Source organism: Contarinia nasturtii, unplaced genomic scaffold (assembly GCF_009176525.2).
Source record: "Contarinia nasturtii isolate CC-2019 unplaced genomic scaffold, AAFC_CNas_1.1 Cnas_scaffold_187, whole genome shotgun sequence".
Taxonomy (NCBI): domain Eukaryota; kingdom Metazoa; phylum Arthropoda; class Insecta; order Diptera; family Cecidomyiidae; genus Contarinia; species Contarinia nasturtii.
Genome location: NW_022197544.1, coordinates 10,425,245 through 10,444,048, shown reverse-complemented (window position 1 = coordinate 10,444,048; position 18,804 = coordinate 10,425,245). Strand labels below are relative to the sequence as shown.

General features: G+C 31.8%; 2 protein-coding genes across 8 annotated transcripts; one reads left to right on the top strand and one right to left on the bottom strand.

Annotated features, from left to right (window-relative positions):
* LOC116352123 (fatty acyl-CoA reductase wat-like) lies at positions 1-13,504 on the top strand. 5 transcript variants are annotated; one of them, XR_004202258.1, is made up of 11 exons: positions 5-474; positions 1,727-2,108; positions 3,180-3,331; positions 5,456-5,561; positions 9,245-9,438; positions 9,830-10,084; positions 10,180-10,325; positions 10,397-11,065; positions 11,323-11,580; positions 11,704-12,382; positions 13,198-13,504. XR_004202258.1 is itself a non-coding variant. In XM_031784433.1 (9 exons), exons 2-8 carry the CDS (start codon positions 5,528-5,530, stop codon positions 11,819-11,821), a joined length of 1,674 nt encoding a protein of 557 aa, XP_031640293.1. In that variant the 5' UTR covers positions 1-474; positions 5,456-5,527; the 3' UTR covers positions 11,822-11,842; positions 13,198-13,504. The 5 variants fall into 5 exon arrangements, 1 of the variants encoding a protein (XP_031640293.1); XR_004202260.1 differs by lacking the exon at positions 3,180-3,331 and having other exon boundaries at positions 4-474; XR_004202259.1 differs by lacking the exon at positions 1,727-2,108.
* LOC116352124 (cathepsin L1-like) lies at positions 12,966-16,759 on the bottom strand. 3 transcript variants are annotated; one of them, XM_031784434.1, is made up of 5 exons: positions 14,461-16,759; positions 14,056-14,359; positions 13,728-13,999; positions 13,521-13,635; positions 12,966-13,435 (listed from the first exon to the last, which is right to left on the bottom strand). In XM_031784434.1, the coding sequence occupies exons 1-5, from the start codon at positions 14,572-14,574 to the stop codon at positions 13,194-13,196; spliced, it is 1,047 nt and encodes a 348-aa protein (XP_031640294.1). In that variant the 5' UTR covers positions 14,575-16,759; the 3' UTR covers positions 12,966-13,193. The 3 variants fall into 3 exon arrangements, with proteins under 3 accessions (XP_031640294.1, XP_031640295.1, XP_031640296.1); XM_031784435.1 differs by having other exon boundaries at positions 12,966-13,357; XM_031784436.1 differs by having other exon boundaries at positions 14,767-16,759.
* Positions 16,760-18,804: the final 2,045 nt, after the last annotated feature.

Below are 18,804 nucleotides of genomic sequence, written 5' to 3'. Positions count from 1 at the left end.
GTATTTATGTTTGCAAAGACGTGTGAAGCTTCTCATTCATCGAGAATTTGAAAAACAGTTCGTATTTACATTTTGAACATATCGCACACAAAAATAAAAACTCTCCCAGAAACTTTTCGTATTTAACATTATTCAAAACATTGACAAGGAGTTTCACTGTGAGAACAGAGTTTTAAGTGTAAACTAAATTAAGAGTTGACAAAAAAGCGAAATAAAGAGAATATAATTTAAACGATTGACAACTGATAATATTCACTAATAAAAAAATAGTTAGCACTTTTTTAAAGCGTTGTGTAGGTACAAATACGAAATCATCGAGCAATATTAAAGTTTAACAACAGCATAAAAAAGGACATTACACGCTGTATCTTTTTGCTAAATACACATGTATATGTTTTATAAATCAAAAAGTGACAATTAAATTAGACACGAAGCAGTAAAGTGCATATATTTATTACAAGGAACTTAAAACGTGTAAGTTCATTATCATATCAACCTTTAATCAACATTATACATCAAAACTATCACTGAATTTCAGCAGACAATTTCTTAAGAACAGTCTTTTTATCTGACCATAAAATAACTTATTTCAAATACGCAAAACAGTCAAATAAATAACAAAAGACTTCAATGAGGCAATATGGCTGCAAACTTTCAATTTACGATAGCTTTCATAGTTTAACTAGAACGATTGTTGAAAGCGACAGTTTTTGTCACTTTTTTGTTCTATCAAATGTTACTTTAAAAAAAACTACGAGTAATTAATTACAAAATTAGTGTACATTTTTTGTTATTTTTAAAATAAAGTGATTGAAAACTATGTGTGCCAAATGATCAAGTTGACTAAAAGAATAAATTAATAAATCAATTGATTTTAATTTTGAGACGAAAAATAACCAAATAAAAAAGATCATACTGTATTGATTTATTATTATTTTTTGATGTAAGCAAAAAATATTTTCATACGTTCTAAAATCAAAGTCATTTTTGATTGCAGTCAACCAGTTTGACACTTATCTGCTAAATGACATACAAGAACACAACAACCGTGACTTCTTTTTTTTACTTGCTGGTTGTGATTACAAAATTTCAATTCAATGATTAATATTCAAAGATCAGCGGACATTCTAACCTTCGATTTTATAATACTTCCCTGATATGATATCAAGCAGTGTATAATACACAAAATGTTACTGAATATCGAAAATATTGGTGATACTCATGATAATTTGCTAAAGATAATAAGTAAAGAAATGTCTCAACATTTTGTTTACGTATTTAGCTTTTTTTTATGAAGCCATCAAAACACACAAAAAATAGTTATTTTAATGAGTATTCGTCATATTTCGAAGTGATAATATTACTTTATTTAATGTGTGTATGGAATTTTTCGTAAAATTGGATTTTAGGGGAAAAAATTCCATCGAGGAACTAAACAAAATTTCAATGGCTTTTCAAACCAGAATTTCAACTTTTAATGGATAATCTACCGGTTGCGGAACTTTAGAAGATATATACACAACGAATGCGCGCAAAAAAAAATATATACGCTATATCACACAAATCCTGAAATCAATTCTCACGTAAACAAATGACCAAAAGTTGAAAAATAATACGCATCTCGCATAAATATCCTCTAAACTAAATTCATTAATGGCATTTGAACCGCTTCCTCTGAATTCATTTAAAATTTGTATTTTTATTGTTCTTGTCTCTTGCTTTTCAGATCCGAAAATAAAGTTTGTTAGATTGTTTTCGCGAGTGACTTGATTAGAAGAAATAAATGTTTGTTCGTACTATGTTGTGTAAAAAATGTATTACGCAATCGAACTGTTTTGAAGAGAAAAGTCAGTCGCACCAACCATAACAACAGCTATAAAGACGTGTTCCAATGATCTTTATTGAACGTACAAACAAAAAAATAATAATCATAAAATACTTTGCCATCTGAGCAGTGGACCGACAGTTTTTTTCTGTTTTGTTCTCTTCCTCAATTGTAATAATAGATTTAACGAAACAAGGAACCTAAAAACCACGCAACTGTAATGAACGTGTGTCGGCTTTTATATACACGATAATGACGAGTTGACGCGCGACATGTTTTTGTTGTTCGTATTTTTCATTGTTATATTTTCTTTTTATCGTCTTGCATTCTAACTGATTCAACGTTATAGCAACGTCAGCATTTAGCGTGTTATTTGCTATTAGATTTATTTTATTTCTAGAATTTAATTTCAACAATTTGCTGATTTGTATAATTGACTTTTCATTTCAAAAAGGTTGTTAATTATATTCTATGTTTGAAGTCATTGATAATTAAATGTAACATTTTTAACTTAACATGACAAGTAACTTTTTTTTTAATTGAATAATTTTTGCCATTAAAGTAAATGTTGTATGTGTTCCACAATAGAGAATTTGTTTGAGGAAGTTTATTATTTTTTCTCGTGATATTTTAGGTTGTAAATCGATTTCGATAACTTTATTTTGAAGTTGATCCTAGAGTAAATCAACTTTGAAAGGAAGTTTACGAAGCCATTTGAGGACATTTAATTTTGTTATTCTTTTTGCATTGTTTGCCATCACATTTCTAGTATAATCGGGTACATGGTTACATTGCACGTGATATGAATAGTTTTTGATTGAATATTGACCATTTCATGAGCTATTTACAGATTGCATATACAATATTTTCACCCATTCGGAATTAAACGCAATAAATTAATGCAATGCTAAACAATATATTTTTCATGTTCTTTTTTTGCTTACCTATCGGGAATAAATTTTGTAAAATCTATTGCCAGTCTTATCATGTGATATGGTTGTGAAAAAATATCTTTCTTCAGTGAGTGAATCAAAATTGATCAATATTCATAGTCCGATTGAAAATTTTCATATATTCAATAATTAATAGTATTGTGCAAATAGGGAGCCATATAAATTTCTATTTAGTCAACATGAGAATAATAAAATTACATTATATAAATGTTATCCATTCGATGGAACGTAAGTACAAGGCATACATTGAATTGACAGAGAATTCAAAACGCAATTTGTTTTCACCCTCTCAATAAATTTACATCTAACGATCTAAACAAGAAAGTATTTCGTAATTAATTGTATTTTTATCGCTTTTAATTCAGCAAAATATTTCAACATTGTTTCTATTCATTTTCTAGTACGCAATTGGTAGAGTGAATCTCATTTGAAAATCTGATTTAATTGATGGTAATAAAAGTTGGACGGCGCTCAATCAAGTGACATTGTTAATAAACGTGCTAGGCTATAAACAATTACTCACTATGAATATGGTAGCCAATTGAAAAATTAGGTACTCTTTACACATATTATTGATCTTTTGTTTTTTGGTTGTTGTATGCTGTTTTAAAAAACTAACAGAATTGTGTATAACTAAAATCGTCATAAAACTGAAAAAGATTAATAACAATGTGTTCAACATCTTTGTGGGATGCAATTGTGTTAAGGTCCATTTTCCAAGGCGGCGATTACAATCGTGTACGATTTCAAATCGTTGGCCAAAATCGTTAACGATTGAGATCAATGGTTTTTTTGACGCCAAAATCGTGAACGATTTATTATTTGTGGTTTTTTTGAAGCCCGATTTGAAAAAAAATCGTGGACGATTGCAATCGTCGCCTTGGAAAATGCACCTTTAGGTCTCATTTGTTTTTATTAGAATGCGATCAATTTTTGTGAGAGACAGAAAAGAATTTCCGAGTCCATTGACATTATGAAAAGCAATGTGTGAATTCGCTTCAGGTTGCTGGAGCAATTTCAAAATAATATTTGATTGTTATGAATCTTTTACAAAACCTAAATGTGGAAATAAAATCTGCTGATAAGCGATTATAATAATAACTAATGGTTTCGTATAGAAACTGTTAGCCAGTTTGAGTATGTTTCATCAGTATTCTATGGGGATCCGTTAAAAACGTGATTGTCGCAATGACAAAAAAAATACACGATTTATTTTATGATATTACATGTGAAATATCGATTTCAGGCTATGCATACAAAAATATGTATACTATACGCATGCAAAATAGACCCATAACGCGCCGATATTCGACTATATTCGACTATGTAATAACGAATAATTTGCTGTACTAATTTCACCTGAAACGAACGTCACCTGGTTCGTCATGTCTCTTTTTCGCTGTACCTCCGTTTCTTTCTATCCCTTTCACTTGCCTATCGAACTCACTTCGAAAATTATTTTAAAGGTCGTTCGATGGCCATGAAATTTTCTCTTTATTTTACTTCGTTATATTTTCTCCGTTGCTTTTATTTTTTGTTTCATTCGGTTGAAGTATTCATACATTGTTTACATTATACATTCGTACACATGTTTTATGTTTGTATGTCCAATTCAAGCTGAATCAAGTTATTTCACACGTTTTTTTTCTTGCTTTTTGGTAATTTATTATTGTTTTTGCAATGAAATGCTGACTTAAATTGAATGCAACCAAACGTTTATGATCGATTTTCATATTGTCGGAGACCGGAATGATTTCTAGACCGAGTCAGTAGCACAAAACACGTTTTTCGTGTTCTCTTCCAATTGATAGAAGTTAAATTGTAAGTGAATGAAAGAGACAAGAACAAAAACTCCTCTTAAATAATGATTGTCATAATATAAGTAAATCAAAAATATGTATGAGTGACTTTACGTAAGAGTAAAAATCAATAAAGTCCACTTGTTAGACCTCCAATCGTATATGAGTGCGCGATACTCGTACTCTTCAATGTTGACGACAAAGAGAAGGAAAAAAAATGAAATATCAGACAATACCGTGAACTAACTTACGTAGTGTACACAATTAACAAGTCGGTTTCATTGCGTTCAAGTATCGTCTTTTCGGAATACAAATCAACGAAACGATGTCGTATGATCGTTGATATAGGTCTCTTTCTAAAAATCCAAACATATACGCTCACATTATCTGCTAGATTTGTGCAAACTACATTAATATTCCAAAGCTTTTTTAAAAGTGAAAAATGATCAACCAATAGTTATTAGTATAGATTTCCCTTTGTATTAACAACAAAGAATTTATTTTTCACGTATTTTCAATTGCGAGTAGCAATGCTTTTGATGAAAATCTTAAATCGCTCATTTTGATTGAGTGTGAATTTAAATTACTGTTTGAATGAATTAATCAAGAAATCAATTGCGCTTTTTTACACACTTAATTAAGGAATTTGTCAGAAAAAATAAAACCGGCATGCTTTAAAAATGTTGTCATCATTTGTTTGACCCTGAGTTATCCTCAACTCGAAAATCTAAAACAAAAAAAAAATCAATTTATCACTCTATAAAACGTTTCATTACATTCGTGGTGATGGTTTATGACGTTAACTCATTTAATTTGCAAACTTTATTCCATTTTTTAGTTCCTATTCCTAACAGATTTTTTATTCTTATTATTTTAAGCACGTTTGGACCATTTGAATCTTTTGTCAACTTTTTGATTGATTTATAAAGGGCACTTTAAAAGGTGACATAATGCCGGAAATAATTGACAACAATAACATGAATGGTAAGTTTTATTTTGAAGAATACATTTTTTTTTGGAAACGACAACTTTTAACTAATTCAATATTTGAATGAGAGTTAATCAAATTGCATAAAAACTTCCATATTTGGAGTGATCTTCAAAATATAAAACTAATTCGAATAGACAAAATACAAGGAAATAAAATAGAAAATATCAGTATACGAAAAATCGTACACACATCTTGACAAAGTTGAATCAATTTTTAGTTATAAAACGATGCATCTACTCACATTATGGTTCTAGATCGTTGTCGTCTATACTGAATAAGACTTCTGAGATATTTTGAGTTTTCAATTCATAGATGCTTCAAATTTTGAAGAAATCTGAATTTGGGCCAGTTCGCACATGATCATTTTTTCAAAAATATCGTTGGTTGCATACATTTTATGTAATATCTCGTAAAAATACGATATGTGGTATGTTTTGATTGCCACTGACAAATTTTGTTGTTTCAGTACCAGTTTTGTAACAAATATATCGAAAAATCAAGTGAAATACATATCCAATTATTGAATAATAAATTTTTAATAAATAAATAAAATAATAATTCGTATTAAATTTGATTTTAAGAACCTATAATCAAAATACAAATATATTTATAGCGTCAATTAAACAATTATAAATTCATGAAAATGTCATTTTTAAGGTCTTTTTATGTTTAGAATTTCTGAGAGAGCTTAGAGGCTCGAGACTATTCCATGATCATCCGTAATTTTGACACCTCCTATTTAAAAAAAAAATGAAACTAGCCTTAAAAAAATTTAGCCTTCTCCAAAATTCAAAACTTATTTTATTAAATACTAGCCGGCCTCCGGATACATGCATCTTATTAGTCTTCTGACTAGTAACATTCTAATAACTATACTTATTAGTGCAAAAAAATAATAAGTAATAATATAGTTTGATCTTATTTGAATGATAAGATAATAAGATGAATAATAAGATACCGAAAATGCCCAACTGTACTAATTCCTATCTCTGAAATTACTCAATAATTATTCAATATTAATTTCAATTTTAAGGCATAGACCATGATGTTCAACCTCATTTGTTAACATGGGCTTCCAGCGTCGAAAATCGTTCAATTTTGGTACAATTGAATTAACTTCGAATGTTGAAAACTAAATCCAAAATAAACAATCATAAAAAACTAATCATTCTAATAGCAACCTCCCGAAAGTGTAAAAAAATGCTTTTTTTGAGAAAAATGTTTTTTTTTTTGAGACCATGATGGACCATGTTGTCCGACCTCATTTACCGTGTTAAATGGTGTTAGACCATGATGGACCATGATTCCTTACCTCATTTACCGTGTTAAACAGAGCATCTTGATTTGCTGCTGCTCAGCATATAGCTGAGAGCTGAGAAATGCTGAAGTCGTGCGGCTAACGCATACGAAACGGATTGCACGCACACATGCATTCTCCCCGTTTAAACGGTTATAAACAGTTGATTGGACGTTCAATTCAAAACTCAAAACTTAGTAACCAGTTGAGTTTGAAATTGTGTTGCGACCGACATATGAGAAGCTGCGAGAAAAACATCACGTCGCATCCCTCGTTATTTTGCTTACGTAAGTGAAAGCAAGAGATGAGATGCGACGTGCTGTTTTTGCTCTCAGTCTTTCATATATTCTGAAAGTGTACGTCTAAGGCATACGAAACGGATGCACGATACATATTCCCCTTTCACTTCGTATGTTCGCTGGTATAGTGTGTAACCATTGTACCGGCAATAGCGTCAACGGCAGCACATACGAAGCGAAAGGGGAATATGTATCGTGCATCCGTTTCGTATGCGTTAGCCGCACGAGCTCAGCATTTCTCAGCTCTCAGCTATATGTGATAACACGTTTTAACTCATATTAGACCACGATGGCTGTTAAACCAACTTCAAAAGTACCTCTCCCCCATAATTTTGGGCCGAGGAATCCGAATTTGATCATGAAATTTACAAATTTTGACATACCCCATACAAATATTAAAAAAATAAAAATCGACCGTGATGGAGTAACATATGTATCATAAACATTGGCACAAATTGAGACATTCGCCATTTGAGCAAAAAACACAAAACATTAAATTCTTTTTTATTGGTATAAACCTTTATTCGTAGGCTATCGAATAGCACATTCACTTCACACTGAACGGACCATTGTCTTCGATTTTTCTTAGTATGTGTCGAACCATTAAAATCATGCTCTGGACAACTGATATGTCGATTTCTTTCAACTTTCTCTCAATCCATGCAACCAATTGTTGCTCGTTTCAAGTATTTTGTACCTTCGCCTATAACATACATCCAAAATCAGACGAGAAATATTTAATATGGTGTTTTTTTGTGAAGTTAAAAAGATGGTCCTTTTTTCATGGAAATGTCATATTTTAAGAAGTGAGCCATTATTGTGGTTTTTTCTACTTGCAAAGCAAAATTTTGCCTTAAATCAGATAGTTCTCAATGAATTCCATCGATTTCAACAATAATTGGTTGATAATGGAGCATGTAATGGAGGTTTTACCTTACGTTTCATCACCAAATTCTCGAATAATGGATCTAAAACACCTTCCAAAGAAGATCCTACCATACATACACCCGTTTATCAAAGTTCGGTTTGTCCACGTCTCTAGCCTTATATAGTAGTGCCCCAACATAATCAATGCAAAAGAAACCACTCGCACTTGATTCGTGGTTCGATATAGCGATGAATGTTTCACCGTCCAAAATGATGAATTTTTCAGTGCAACATGCTATGAGGTGATGTAAACACCCAATTTTTGACAGCCTTTGAAATTTTTTCGTAACCTATTTTGCTCATTACTAATGATCGTGTCAAAATCTATTGTTTTGGTTCGAATTTGGATGTGCTGTAACCATAAAAATCACCAAAACTGAATGTTTGCTTGACCAACCCGATTTTTAGCACTTGGTGACAATTTTGAAGGGTTTGAGCATCTAAATTGGGAATACGACCGTACTTTTCTAATTTCTCTAGAATCTTTATATTCATATTAAGTCCATGAAACGCGATAGATGGTTCGGCGTGAGATTGGTTTATTTTTAAACACACGGAAAATTTCGTTTGTACTTAGCTGTCCAAAGCAGTTTGAGACAGACTTGCGCAAATCCAATTTGTACGCCATCGCGAATAAATGTATTACGTCGGATTGAGTTTGACAGTAGTCTCGAGGTATCGATAAATGCACTACGTGCGTTGGTTGACATTTTTGTGTTTGTTATTGCGTTCTAATAAATGTCTCAATTTGTGCCAATGTTTATGATACATATGTTAGTCCAATTTGGTCCAAAACCTCATGGTGACCTAGATCTCGGTTCAAAGTATAAGTGTGCAAAGTTTGGTTCAGATCGGTTGAAAATTGTGGGAGGAGTTAAGGACAAAAGAATGACATTTCGTTTTTATAATAAAGATGCTTCGATATTATTATACGAAACAAGGTCAAGTTGATTAAGAGTTTATTGCTCATATCAGAACTCCATGCATTAAAAGAAGTTCACATGAAACGTGCTACAAACTAAATATGATATATTTTCATTGCCAAAACCACATTGTTATATCTCACGAAAATTTCATTCACTCAATCCATTCACAATATTTTATTTACGAGATTATTTATTTGGTTAATTTTCTTCTTTAAATCATTCAAAAGATGCCACACTATCGCCAATGCAGCAGTTCTATCACAACAAAACCGTATTTTTGACGGGTGGTACTGGTTTCTTGGGCAAAATTTGTATGGAAAAACTACTTCGGAGCTGCCAAATTGATACCATTTATGTTTTAATACGATCGAAAAAAGGCAAAGACATTGCAACCCGTATGGAAGATATATGTAACGATGTGGTATGTATATGTATAATAATTTACAAAATAACGCTATAGTAATATAAGCAAACGGAAGGACATCAAAAACATATTTTATTTTTTTATCTGAAAAAAGCGCGCATTTACAAGAAAAATATAAGCAAAATAAAATACAAAGGTGATTCTTGATATATTTAGCAATGAAACGAAATGGAATGAAACAAGTAAATCAAGAAAATCAGAATAAAATTAATTTTGAAAAATGGGTGATCAACCTTTTTTTTCTTGTTAACATTGAAATTATTATTATATTATTACAATTTAAAATATTTTATTGGGACCAAAAGTTTTTTCAATGTGAAAAAAATAAAATAATTTATGTTAAAATTTAAAAAAGCTGATTTCATTCTCTTTATTTCGTCTGCAACAGGTTTTCTCGAAGTTGAAGCAGCAAGACAAAGAAGAAAAATTCCGTCACAAAATTGTGCCGATCGAAGGTGATTGCAGTTTACCCGGTCTTGGTATGTCCGCATCCGATCGTCGAAAACTCATCGAAAACTGTCAAATTATTTTGCATGTCGCTGCCACTGTACGTTTTGATGAAAAACTTAAATTGGCATTGGCCATTAATGTGAATGGAACAAAAGAAATAATGCAGTTGTCGAAACAGACAAAATCTTTGGTGGTGAGTTTTAATTTTCGAAAATAATTTTGGATGGCAATTTAAACGCAATAACTTAAAAAAAAATCAAAATGTTCTCCATTTGTGTGGTTTTGTAGGCATGTGTTCATGTTTCAACCGCATATGCTAACTGCAATCGATCAAACATTGATGAACGCATTTATCGCACGAAATTAAGTGGCAGTAATGCCATTAAAATGGCCGAATGCTTCGATGAAAAAACACTAGAACAAATTACACCGACGTAAGTTCCAGTTCTCTTTGTCGTTTTTTTTTTAATAAATATTCTGAAATGTTATTTTTTTGCAACTATAGTTTGATTGGCGATTGGCCAAATACATACACATTCACAAAAGCGTTGGCTGAAGATTTGGTAAAATCGATGTGCAAAAGAGACAACGATGGTGAAAATAATAATTTGACTGAAAAAACGATGAACAAAATAATCAACACAGATAAAATTATTGAAAATAATAACTTCGAAGAAGTTAAATCAACTCAGCAAGATGAAATGCTTCCTGTTACCATTTTCCGTCCGGCCATTGTTATTCCAACAGTCAAAGAACCAATCGTTGGTTGGATTGATAATATGTACGGGCCAACGGGTATTATTGTTGGTGTTGGTGCCGGTCTATTGCGTGTGTTCTATGGTAAAAAAGAGAATAACGCTGAACTTGTACCAGTCGATATGGTTGTTAATGGAATTTTGGCCAGTGCATATGATATTGCACACAATTATCGCAATTATTCAGAACCACCGGTTTATAATTATGTTGCATCACCACAAAATCCCATCACATGGAACGATTACTGTGAATATGGTGTTGAACACGGAGCAAAAATGCCGATGATGAAATCAATTTGGTACTATACTTTCAATATGTCAGCAAATCGATTCTTGGTTAGCATTTTAACATTCCTCTATCATACATTGCCTGCTTTTCTTATCGACACTGGTTTGGTAGTGATCCAACGTAGACCAAAGTAAGTTTAATTTCTATTCCTTATTATCGAAATATCATTTGAATTTGGAAAACCAAATTCGAACATAGATTGAAATCCCTAGTCGGTTTCATCGGTATCGCCAATACCGCAATAAATTTTCACTTTTCCGACAAATTCGTAGTAATGAGTGAAGTATATACTTGAATTGAATGTTATTATTTGCATGCAAATAACTCAAGTAAATATGCATTAAAAACATAGAGGGTAACAGAATTAAGTTTTTTTTTTTCATTCAGAATGTTGCAAGTGTACCGAAAAATTCATCGTTTCTGTGACGTTATTTACTATTTCACTAATGGCCAATGGTATTTCACAAATCAAAATGTACAGCAGCTGTGGAATAAATTAACACCACAAGATCAACAATTGTTCTTCTTCAATATGGCTGAATTGAACTGGAGCGAAGCGATTAATATGTCAATGTTTGGCATTCGCACATATTTAATGAAAGAAGATCCAAACAATATTCCAGAAGCATTGAAACGCACACAAAGGTAATATGACTCATTTGTATTTTATTAATTCTCACATCAATAAATTTAATTCATTTAACCTCGATTGATCAAGAAAATGCTAACGTTTGAAAAACAATTTTCCCTATCTTTCTATATTTACAGACTGAAAATTCTACATTTTGCAACAGTATACTCGATATACACCGCACTATTGTACTTTTTGTACATGATATTATCGAAATTTTTCTTGCCAATACTTTCAACGTCTAATAAAATATGATTTGATGTATTGTATGGTTAGGTAAAAATAAATAAACAATATAAAATCAAACAATGTGGACAAGGGACACAAAAGCGAAGTCGAAATCACCCAATAAATCAAACAAATGTTTTGCAATTTGGTTTGGGGTTAAAATACAGTGCGATACATCGAACGTAAATTATATAGATACATTAGACAACCTTTTTTTTTTGGGTTATTTCTTTGAATTAGAATTGCTCATGATTTTTTTTTTTTTATTCCTTAAGTCATACTTTTTTTCGTATTATAACTCGTATTCAATAAGAATAAAGTTTCGTATCTCATTTAATAAGGTGTCCATTTCGATCATATTGCGCATGCTACACAAAATAGACTGAAAAAAAACTAAATTTGATTGCTGACACTCAATCTATTCAGCCTCTTGTCAAAAATTGAAATTAAAAGAAGAACCAACAATGCAATTCTACATTCATTTTTATTTAAAAAAAAAACCTTCAATTCAAATTGAAATGAAAATCTGCAAAATACAATAAATTTGGTCTATTAGTATAGTCTGTGGTGACCAACACAGATTTTATGGTTCGACAATGTTTGATTTATATTACTAATTGTCGCATGATATATTTTCTACAAATGAGTGTGTTCGAACGCAAAATATTATTATTTCTGATGTTGTAGAAATGATGAGTCAGTTGATTCGCTTTATGTTTTTTTTATATTTTGTAATTAACAATTTAAGTAGTAGATAGTTTTGGCTATTATTTTTTTCTAAATGTTATCTAAATGATGGGAAAATGAGACAAACAATTTTAGATTAATGAGAATTTAAGGTTTTTTACGTAGTTTAAAATTAATGTCACAATTAAAACATTCAAGAAAATCGAGAGTGCAATTATTTGAACTTTATATGGTTTACTCAAAAGAAAAAAAAATCATGGAAATTTCCTGTGAACATATATGAAATAACTTTTGTTCTACTTTAATATTGATTGGAATTGGTCTTTATAAAGCTATGGCTTTTACAAGTGATTTTTCATTTACTCGGAAGAATTTCCGACCACGCCAATCCTTCACCTATTTTAGTATCATCGTCTGGACTATTAAATTAAATATATTTAACTCGATAATAGACAATGGTTTAGCAATGAAAACACACATAAACTATAGTTACGATAGCAACATTAATAAAAATAAAAGTTTATTCAATTCATATATTTTGGAAAGTAACTTTTGAATCCCAGCAAATCGCATTTGATCATGATTTCACGTACTTGAATTTGGTTTTTAATGTAATATTTAAATATAAATTCATGTTATTCATTTTAATTCTAAATTATCAGTCAAACATTTTTTTTCTGAAATATTTCTTTGGAATTGAATTTTGCGTATTTCAGACCATCGCATACGCAGCATAATTTGCTATGCCGCACCTGTTCTGATGTCTTTCAATCTTCATGTAGCCATTTTCACCCCACCGATCGCCCCACCAATTCTGCAATATGAAATAGTCAGGAGTATAACCAACGGCAAGCATTGCATGGTTCACCGTTTTATCTGTACATGATGGATCCGAATAAATTCCATGTGAATATAGTTGAAATGACGATGGTCTTGCATTAATCGATATGGGAACTATAAGATTTTTTTTTTATTCAAGTGTGCTTCAATAAATGATAAATAATAATTCTTAAAAAAGGGAAACATTAATTTTTCATACTTGGACCTATGACCGCAATCGCTTTTTTCAATGATTCTTCATCTTTATGCCGAAGAATTGCCCATTTTGTGACATTTACAATAGCCAATGATGGTTTATATTGACATTTTTGTAGCTGATGAATAGAATGGAATTTAGAAAAAATGATGAAATCTTGATTATACATGGACCTTTAAAGGTAACAATTGTTGCTATATTCAGAGTTACCTCAGACGCATATGGATAGTCAGATTCACGCATCAAACCTCTTGTAGCGTCCAGATATTTGAGTGTAGCTCGAAGCGATCCACCATGGCAGCCAGTGTTGCCTTTATCAACACTACAATCAATAATTTGTTGGGGACTTAATTGAACTATTTTTCCAGTTCGCCGAAATATTTGTGCTTCAATGCTTGTTGCAACAGAAAATGCATAGCAACCGCCACAGGTCAATTGATTCTTTGGTTTGGGTTTGAAACCAATTTCGCGCCAATCCAGAGCTAGAAAGCAAGTACAATTGTATAGAAAGGTAACTTACTTAACTTGCTTCACTTACTTTCGGGTATGTAAGTATTATCAATCGAGCTATGACGTACTGAACCATGTAATGCATGAAAATCTTCAGTATCAGCATGACCTGTGCTTTCCGGATCCGGATGAATAGTATCCATGAGGCGAACAAATCTGCGTAAATATGCATCTTGCGAAAAATCAGCCATATCATTTGCGCGCAATTCATAGCTATGTTTTCCCATTCTGGCTTCTTCATTATGTTTTTTTATTAATTCTGTATTTTTATCATAAGCTTGTTTAGCACGTTTTATCTGATGGTCATGATGATAGGTTTTATTCATCGAAGCCTATTTTCAAATAACATGTAATTTAATTAACACTTTGAACGTTTGAAAAATGATTTAAAAAATCATAAATTATAATCAAACACTAAAGAGAAAGAACTCACTTGAAAATGCTCAAAATTATCGAATGCTATGATTCGCCCAAACTTGGAATCATTTCCACAAACACTGACGATTGCACAGCTTATGACTAAAATTGTATCACAAAGCGAAACCATAGTTCAGTTTGTTAACGTTAACATCACACTGCAGAATGCTGTGACGAAAACGGCCCGTAATAACACTTTTATGAATATGAAAAATTCGGAAGCATAATCATATGCATTTGTAGCATTTTTCTTCGTTTGCATTTTCAGCATTTTCCTAGCGGTAGTACTTTTTTCAATTTTTAAATAAAAACATAAGCATACATGTTAATATGTGGTAGTGGTATATCAACACAATCATCGACACAAAAGTTTTTTTTAAAGTGTGCTCACAACACAAAATTTTTTTAGCATCGAACACTCGCATTTCCTGAAGTTTTTTTTCCGTTCGTTTGTCACAGCAAATTACAGTAATTTTGTGTGTTTGTTTTTGAAATTGGTGTCAAAGCCAGTGTCAAACGGGAGACCAATTTTCGAATTGCGCATGAATTTAACGGGAAAAAAAGTCAAAATCAAATTCAAATTTTGTAGCAACACGAACCAAAAGGTATGAATAATTAAAAATATTAAATTTGTCATAATTTTGTTGATATTCAAAGTGATATATGAATTAATTTGTGATCAATTTGTTGCAGTACTACGCAATAGTGCTAACAATACGTTCGAACAAAACAACATACCGTTAACGGCTTTGTACATGTGCAAACATGAAACTAGACATACAGAGCTAGTAGCCATTGCAAAGTGAAATACGCAGCAGACTCAGACATTGATTGAACAACAATTGAAGTGATCGGAAGCATACAATATTTTCTCTTCTTGATCTTTCGATACAATTTGATTTTAAAACATTTATTATTCGGTAAAAAACTGGTAAATTTAATACATATACAATTATACATACTTTTATTCACATCGTATATTCAATCATTCATCACTAAACTAAATTTCAATCGATGTTAATCTCTTTCTTCATCATCATCATCAAATTTTCTATGACAGGTACAAGTATGTTTACGAATTGTTGAATTTACAACGTGTAATCCATACGCACAATGCAACCAATCCGCATCGAAATTGGTCATCGTTTGTGGTGGTGCCACAATCAAGCAATGCCAAACATCATGCAAGATTCGATACAGATGGATTCATATTGCAAACGAATGGAATATACAGAATACAGATGGATTCATATGAAGCAGGGACTGTATGCCCAACACAATGCATTTTGGCGTCGATTTGTAAATTTGGACAAAATCAACAGTTTGACTTTTCATTCATCAGCCGAGTCAACAGTTTGACTTTTCATTCACCACCGATGGATGTTCAGCTCATTTGAAAATGATTCGGCGATCCAGAAACGTTAACAACAATAACAACAACAATTATGATGATGGTGATGATGACAATAATGCAGTTCCGAATCCAGAACAACCGGATCCAGTGCCGCCAATCATTCAACGAGATATTTATTTATTTTTTCTCTCTTTTGAGTTGATTTGATTTGATTTCATGTTATTGATGTGTGTCATTCATTCTTGATTTATACAGATAAAGTATCAAAAACGTGTGGCTCTTTTAAAGTTTGATGCATATACACGTACACAGGTAGCCTTGCATGTGTTGGTGAAGCAAATAACAAAAGTCGAATGTCCGATCGTAGAATGTCCAATGCTGAGAAAACAGTGATATTGGCATTTGGTAGTGCAAAATTTGCATCAAACTCCCCAATCAAAGGATATCAAAAGTGTCTGCATCGTGCATTGCAACAAATGGCACGTGAATATGTATTCGTTTTGCCAATAAACGAACATAATACATCACAGAAGTGTAGTCGATCAGGACGTAAGCTGAAGAAACGAAGAAGTGTGCCAGAACGTCAATCAAAAGACCGGTAAGTTGTTTTCGATTGGCATACCATTGCCAATGAATGAAATTATTATTATTATTATTATTTTTTCTCCATTGCTCCAAAAAATCAGTTTTCTAGTTTGCCCCAACTGTAAACCGGTCGAAGATGGCGTTTTTCACGATCCAATTCAATGGAGAGGCTGAATTCATCGTACTTACAAAAAGAAACATACAGATTGTAAAGAATCCGAATGTACATTCCATCGACCGGTTCCAGAAGCAAATCCGAATCCACAACCAAGACGAAAGAAAAATAAATACGAGAAGCTGGAACCCAAGGAACCGAAACAACAGTTATATTCAATCGCGACATAAATGCAGCGAGAAATATGATTCAGAAGTGATTGTACATGTTGAATCATCTGCCGATGCCAAATTGTTTTCGACCATTCAGGCATCAACTCCATTATTATTTCAACAATTAAAATCAAAAATTAAAAATATAAGCACGGACGTCTACGCGAATATTCTCACAATGGGAATCTCATTGTTTCAAACAATGATACCAAGACGTAGTAGTGGACGATGCTAACAAGTACTAGAAATATTAAGCATATTAATTTCTTTTCACAGTGATCAATGATCTCAACACTGCCAGTACCAAATCTTAAATTAAAGCAATGTTGTTGTTGTGGTCATTGATTTTGTAAGTATTTACTTTACTTAACTATAAAGTATATACTTTTTTTATAATTTCATTTTCCATTCTGTTCCATTAAGGCCTTATTTGGTAAACACACGATTGTAATCGTGTACGATTCCAATTTTCTTATGATCATCTACGTATATCTGAAAAGCGTTAGATGAAACGTTCCCGATCATCAAAGATCGGTTAGCGATTTGAAAAAATCGTACACGATTACAATCGTGCGCAAATCGTGTCCTAGGAAATAGAGCCTTTACGCATTGATTAATTTCCATTTTTTTCATTCTTTTCTTCTGATCAACTCTTAGGTATATCCTAGGGTACCTAATATAGGGTTCACCTGATGAATATTTTTATTCAAACCTTTCAACCATTTGAATGGCTGAGAAAAATCATGACTCAAATAATATGCACATAGAAGATAGAAACTTGAATAATGCTATGCGGACAACGAATCGAAAAATTTGAACACGCAAGAGTGAAACAATTCAAAAATCCACATGTTCTTTTTTCAAGATTCTGTCTTTAATATTTTTTGAACAAGTTTCATTGTTGTGTGCTTCTTGATCGCATTATATTTTTTTACTGTTGTGTGCAATATACTCAGTCTCCGAGAGTTTCATATAAACTCTCCTTGTAATAGCCAAATAACGCCTATCGATTCAATCACGATTGGTATTCGCTTACTATTCAATAGGCATCACATAGCAACTTTATATGAAACTATCGGAGACTCGGTATAGAGCACTCAAACAGAGAAAAAAGTCCAGATCGTGATTTAGATGATATTGAATGCGATTTTTTTCATTCTGATTTCACCAGGTGATACAGAAAATTGAGTAGTATTTGTAAATCGAAGAAAAAAAATTTAATTATTTTTTTCATTTTTCGCGATTTTTTCACCATCTAGATGGGAGGCTTGTATGAAAAACACGGAAGACCGCTGAAATGACACTGTCACACGTCCGTACATACTTTGCATGTGCCATTTCAGCGGTCTTCCGTGTTTTTCATACAAGCCGCCCATGTAAATGGTAAAAAGTCGTGAAAAATGAAAAAAATAATTAAATTTTTTTTCTTCGATTTACAAATACTACTCAATTTTCTGTATCACCTGGTGAAATCAGAATAAAAAAAATCGCATTCAATATCATCTAAATCACGATCTGGACTTTTTTCACTGTTTGAGTGCTCTATACCGAGTCTCCGATAGTTTCATATAAAGTTGCTATGTGATGCCTATTGAATAGTAAGCGAAAACCAATCGTGATTGAATCAATAGGCGTCATTTGACTATTGCAAGGCGAGTTTATATGAAACTCTCGGAGACTGAGTATATTGCACACAACAGTAAAAAAATATAATGCGAACAAGAAGCACACAACAATGAAACTTGTTCAAAAAATATTGAAGACAGAATCTTGAAAAAAGAACATGTGGATTTTTGAATTGTTTCACTCTTGCGTGTTCAAATTTTTCGATTCGTTGTCCGCATAGCATTATTCAAGTTTCTATCTTCTATGTGCATATTATTTGAGTCATGATTTTTCCCAGCCATTCATTTATAACATTAATTGAATTTAAATGTAAAAGTTTTTTTGCAATGTATAAGATGCATATGCATGGCTGATTCATCGATTTTTCGTTGTGAAGAAATTTTCTGTGTCTACCGACAATAACAAACATTTCTTATCGCCATTGCATATGCATCTTATACATTGCAAGAAAACTTTCACATTTAAATT

What these genes read in the sequence shown, in the direction of transcription:
- LOC116352123 (XM_031784433.1), top strand. Translation starts at nt 5,528, where the DNA reads ATGCCGGAAATAATTGACAACAATAACATGAATG. An exon ending in AACAGACAAAATCTTTGGTG is followed by an intron (nt 10,085 to 10,179) that starts GTGAGTTTTAAT and finishes GTGGTTTTGTAG; the next exon opens with GCATGTGTTCATGTTTCAAC. An exon ending in CTAGAACAAATTACACCGAC is followed by an intron (nt 10,326 to 10,396) that starts GTAAGTTCCAGT and finishes TTGCAACTATAG; the next exon opens with TTTGATTGGCGATTGGCCAA.
- LOC116352124 (XM_031784434.1), bottom strand. Translation starts at nt 14,574, where the DNA reads ATGGTTTCGCTTTGTGATACAATTTTAGTCATAAGCTGTGCAATCGTC. An exon ending in TAATACTTACATACCCGAAA is followed by an intron (nt 14,000 to 14,055) that starts GTAAGTGAAGCA and finishes CTTGCTTTCTAG; the next exon opens with CTCTGGATTGGCGCGAAATT. An exon ending in ACTATCCATATGCGTCTGAG is followed by an intron (nt 13,636 to 13,727) that starts GTAACTCTGAAT and finishes TCTATTCATCAG; the next exon opens with CTACAAAAATGTCAATATAA.